The sequence below is a fragment of the Haplochromis burtoni genome, unplaced genomic scaffold (assembly GCF_018398535.1).
Source record: "Haplochromis burtoni strain Fernald_Lab_line unplaced genomic scaffold, NCSU_Asbu1 Contig_282, whole genome shotgun sequence".
In the NCBI taxonomy this organism is placed as follows: domain Eukaryota; kingdom Metazoa; phylum Chordata; class Actinopteri; order Cichliformes; family Cichlidae; genus Haplochromis; species Haplochromis burtoni.
The window spans coordinates 477,726-482,866 of NW_024582643.1; the positions used below are offsets into that span (position 1 = coordinate 477,726).

The window sequence follows — 5,141 nt, forward strand, 5'->3', positions numbered from 1 at the left end:
GCCATGTACCTGCAGACACAGACGGGAAACTGGCTCAGGTGGAGGAGGGCCGGCTTTCGCGCCCTTCACACGGACTGCTTCTAAAACACGGAAACCTTTTGGTTTCTGAAGCTTTGATAATATAAATTTTTAGTTACCGTATTTTTCGGACCATAAAGCACATTAAGCGAAACAAAACAGATGAGTCAAACTACTCCACTCATTCTTCTTGCTTCCTCCACTTCTGTACCATCGATTCATTAATGCTGTATTCTAGCACAGCGGCTCTGTTCCCATGTTGCTGCAGTATATTAATGACTAACCTGGTATTGTGGATGGATGATCTCAGCTGTTCCCTGACTGAAGTTTGGTCCGTTTACAGCATCCTGCCATGCGACTGCATTTGTCTCTAACCACATTAAATCGTTTCGAGGTCAGTACGCACAACCAGGATTCATACATGAGGCGCGCCGCATTATTAGACGCACTGTCGATTTTTGAGAAAATAAAGGATTTTAAGTGCAACTTATATTTTACCTTTGACCACCGGGGGAGAGAGCGTGCTGAAAGGCGTACCTTTGCTCATGTGTGCCACAGACATGTATGGTTTGTTGTTATTAATATCTCCTTCATACCTTAATGAATCACTATAAACGAATACAAACATCAGTGGGATGATGAAATCAACATAACAAACAGAATATAGTCAACGCTTCCTGAATCAGCTGAATCATAATCATCTGATTTTTTAATGTTGTGATTTTTAATGAATCACAGTCTAAAGGTCCGGCTGTCAGTATCAGTGCATCATCAGTTACATAGCAGCGCTGCATTAATCTAACATTGGTCTTACTTTGACCCAGAAGGACTGGCAGCTGGACGATGAGCCTGTCTCAGTCCAAACTGCCGGGTCCTCTCAGGGCCTCTTGGGTCCTCTCAGGGCCTCTTGGGCCCTCTCGGGCCCTCTCAGGCCCCCTCAGGCCCCCTCAGGCCCTCTCAGACCAAACTGCCGGGTCCTCTCGGGTCCTCTCAGGCCCCCTCAGGCCCTCTCAGGGCCTCTACGGTCCTCTCAGACCAAACTGCCGGGCCCTCTCAGGTCCTCTCGGGCCCTCTCAGGCCCCCTCAGGCCCTCTCAGGGCCTCTTGGGCCCTCTCGGGCCCTCTCAGGTCCTCTCAGGGCCTCTCAGGTCCTCTCAGGTCCTCTCAGGCCCTCTTGGGTCCTCTCGGGCCCTCTCGGGTCCTCTCGGGCCCTCTCAGGCCCTCTCAGGGCCTCTTGGGCCCTCTCGGGCCCTCTCAGGTCCTCTCAGGGCCTCTCGGGCCCTCTCAGGTCCTCTCAGGCCCTCTTGGGTCCTCTCGGGCCCTCTCAGGTCCTCTCAGGGCCTCTCAGGCCCTCTCAGGTCCTCTCAGGTCCTCTCAGGCCCTCTCAGACCAAACTGCCGGGTCCTCTCGGGCCCTATCAGGGCCTATCAGGGCCTCTGATTTGGCTTTTTATCCTGTTCCCTTTGGAGGTTTTGCTCTTTTACAAAGTAAGACTGTTTTTGTGGTGGTTACGTACTGACGGCACCGTCTGGACACGGGACGTTTCAACCTGGGACTGTGAGGACACGTCAGAGATCTTTCTGCTGTTTTTCAGTGCTGTCATCGTCTTGTCTGTTATGAAGGCGGAGCTCCTTTTCCGCCTCTAAAATCTGTGGACACATTTCTTTCTTGGTATTTCTGCCTGAATGGATCAGATTGGTTGAATGGAGCTTTAGTTTTTCAGGATGTCCCCTCTCGGGGGTTCTGGTGTTTCTGTTGATGTAAGACTGTGTTTGCAGTTTCAGAGGAGCTGAGCTTTGATGTAAGCGAAGCAGCAGTCGTGTTGGTTGGATTTAATGGATTGTGTTGTTACCAGCTGCAGAAGTGTTTGTACCCTGAGTCGGTCTGACACGCTGCCAGATGTTTGGATGTGTTCGCTCTCAGGATAACGAGGAAAGTGGAACCACTTTGTTGTCCCCAGATACACAGAAGCTCTCTGGAAACACTAACAGCCGTCAGCCAGGCGTGATGAAGGACGCGTGGAAGACCGCCGGAGCGCGAGCTGCCCGGTTTCACTCAGAAACACGGGAGCTGCTTTTGTTGAAGCAGAATGTAAACCCCGTCTGTCAGCTGGTCCGCTCTGGAATGTGCTTGATGTGGAGCCACCGTCAGGACCCTGCACATCATCAGCGGCCTCGCTGCTGCCGCCACACGCTTCGACTCACACGTTTCGAGTGCTTATCTGGTTTCTTAGCGTGACTCAAACATCATTCATACTTCGGCTCAAGCACACCTGAGGTCACGTGACAGGAAGCATTAATGGAGAAAACCTCTGAAGATTGATCTGAGATTACAAGGATCCCACCCCGGGGCGGGCTGATGGTCGTTTAAAAGAAGCAGCATTCCCACAGGGGTGTCAAAGTAAGGCCCAGGGCCCAGAATCGGACCGGCAAAACTCAAATATGGCCCAACTGGTCAGCTTAAGAAGATGTGGCAGTTTTTACAGATACTAACGAGTTCTCAGTAAATCAACAAAACCTTCATGTTTAATATTTAATGTGCAATGAGCTCCACTTAAGATCACAGTGGGCTTCATGCTGCCCACGCTGCAAGAAAAACAGTAAACTTTACAGTAACTGTGCAGTAATTGAATTTGCAGCACTGTTACTGTAAATAAATGACAGGATATGACTGCATTTATACTACTGTAACGTTGTATTGATTCTATATTTTTCCTGTAAATTTCCTCAGTATTACTGTAATGTTTGCCAGTCATGTTTTACAGTGTAGCCTCTCCTCTGACGTCTGATTGGATGAAGCATGATGCTCATGTTGGAGGTTTTGATCCCGTCAGAAGGACTCCAGACGCTCTGATCTTCATCAGCGAGTGATGTCGTACTGACCTCGTCCATCTTTCAGGCACAAAGTGAATATTTAAGATTTAAATGGATCACCTGTAAGGACGTCCATCCTGGTAGGATCCTGATGGTTGTTTCAGAGGACCAAACCATGAACATCAGCAATCATTTCAAAGAGGAGTGGACTTTTCTGTTCCATACTTCTATTCTGTAATAAAACATCCTGGCCTTTACGGAGCCTCTCACTACCTTTTTAGCTCCTCCTACTCTCAGACCTCCCTCTGGGTAAGTCAGTTTTCCTCTGGTTGGGCAGCTTCTGGAAGCCCACTGAGGGGCAGCTCTAAGTGCTGACGCTGTGGCAGAGATTCAGCAATATTATAAACCGAACGGCCGTTACCCAGGATGTTCTCACACGGAACATTTACACGCCAAACCAACCGAAGCACAAACAGAGGCTCTGTGTTGTCTGCTTGTGTTCCCGGAGGTGAACCCACCTGTCCACGGCGATGGCCAGGAGAGCGTTTGTGGACACGTAGAGCGAGACGGTGCGCAGGTAGTTGGTGGAGGCACAGAGCAGCAGGCCGTGCTCCCACGACAGCTGCTTCACCACGTAGTAGTCTAGCAGGAAGGGACAGCAGATCGCTGCCACCAGCACGTCCGACACGGCTAGGTTGGCGATGAGCAGGTTGGTCAGGTTTCTGAGCTGCTTGTAGCGGGCGAGGCTGGTGATGAAGAGGCAGTTCCCCACGCCGCACACCAGCATGATGCCCACCAGCACCACGCCAATGACTATGGTGGCCACGAAGAAGGCCCGCCCCTGCGTGGTGTCCAAGATCTCGTCTGGGGAAATCCCGTAATCTGGGAAGACGCCCACCAGCACTGAGCTGCTGTTGGTCGAGGTGCACATTTTGGATCAGGTCAGCATGCTCGCACTGCTGCGCCTGCAGGGACCGGACAACAAGGCAAGGGTTAACCTTTGAAATTTGGGAGGGGCCAAAGTTCACGTTTCAACCGATCAAAAACACCTTTCTATGACTGGTCGCTGTCGTGAAGCTCACCTCTGTTCTCAGGTCAGAGAAGCGAGGACCCTAACTAGAGGCTGTCATGGTTGCAGTAATAAAAAGGTTGACGGTTAGCGGTTGGCAGTGACTAAAAGTGGACCCACCAAAAGATGCAGTTCCTCTAACGGCCAGTTGAGGCTAATGCTAGTCCTCACAGACTCACAAACACAGAGCTTCTCACCGCAGGGGGCGCTCTCGAGTTCATCCAGACTGAACGGGGCAAACATTTTTGTCTTCTGTATATTTTTAAATAGGAGGGTTTGAGTCAGTGGCTATAGTTCAGAGGTAACATATTAACGATCCTTTGGAAACCACCATCGCGGCAACGCCCTGTCCTACATCATTAACCGACCAATCGGCACGCACTAGCAGAACGCTGGGGGTTTTTTATGGACAGCGTGAGAAAATTTACACAGACTAAAATAAAATATTTTTGTCTAGGAACAGCGCCCCCTGCTGCACCTGCAGCTGAATTATAGCAGGTTCCTGTACAGTGATATTAACAGGAAGTGGTTTGGGAGCATAAATGCATATAACAGAGCGCCCCCTTCAGGCCAGCCTGTGTTTCTAAAGCCATTACTGCCATGACCGCTGATGGCTTCTTTCCCTGTGTGTTTGCTGCAGATGGAGCGTGTCGTTGGCCGCTCGTGGTGAGGCAGGATATTTGGTGTGCAGCAGTCGTCAGATTCGCCTGCAGGCTGGGGAATGTTGCATCTCAGCTCTGAAAACTCGACGCAGGAGCTTCTCACCAACCTGCCTCCTGATTGTTCTTTGTGCTGCAAGGAGCTGCTGCTCACATCATCGTTAACCCTTTAGCGCAGCACGCGGTGTCCTGTGGGGACGAGTCTTTCCTGCCGTTGTTGTTTTAAAATGTTTCACAGATTATTGATTCATATACTTTTAAACAGACTCGGGAGCTTACATCGCTGAGAAACAGACAGTTTAAAAAGCTTTCATGCAATATGTCATTATAAAAACACAACATTAAACTGCACTGCTTTAACGTCTGCTTAATGTTTTAGTGCTCATAATAATTTCAGTGTATATATATATATTTTAACAGATTTAATGTTTATTTTTAATAATAATAATATAATAATTATTATTAAAAATAATAACGAATAGACCCCTGTGGAACTATTTGCATGTCCCAAAACTTTAGTTATAAACGTATTCATGACTACGGTCGCTTGCCTGCTCTGATGGTTGGAGACGGTGGAGTCGAG

At 49.2% G+C, this 5,141-nt stretch overlaps 1 protein-coding gene across 1 annotated transcript in view; it reads right to left on the reverse strand.

The window, feature by feature from the left end:
- Positions 1-4,860, reverse strand: part of prokr1a (prokineticin receptor 1a) — a gene marked incomplete in the record, with an annotated part of 7,255 nt that extends 2,395 nt beyond the window's left edge. The window contains 1 exon segment of the mRNA XM_042227819.1: positions 3,347-4,860. Coding sequence (XP_042083753.1) covers positions 3,347-3,761 — 415 coding nt within the window.
- Between the last annotated feature and the right edge of the window lie 281 nt (positions 4,861-5,141).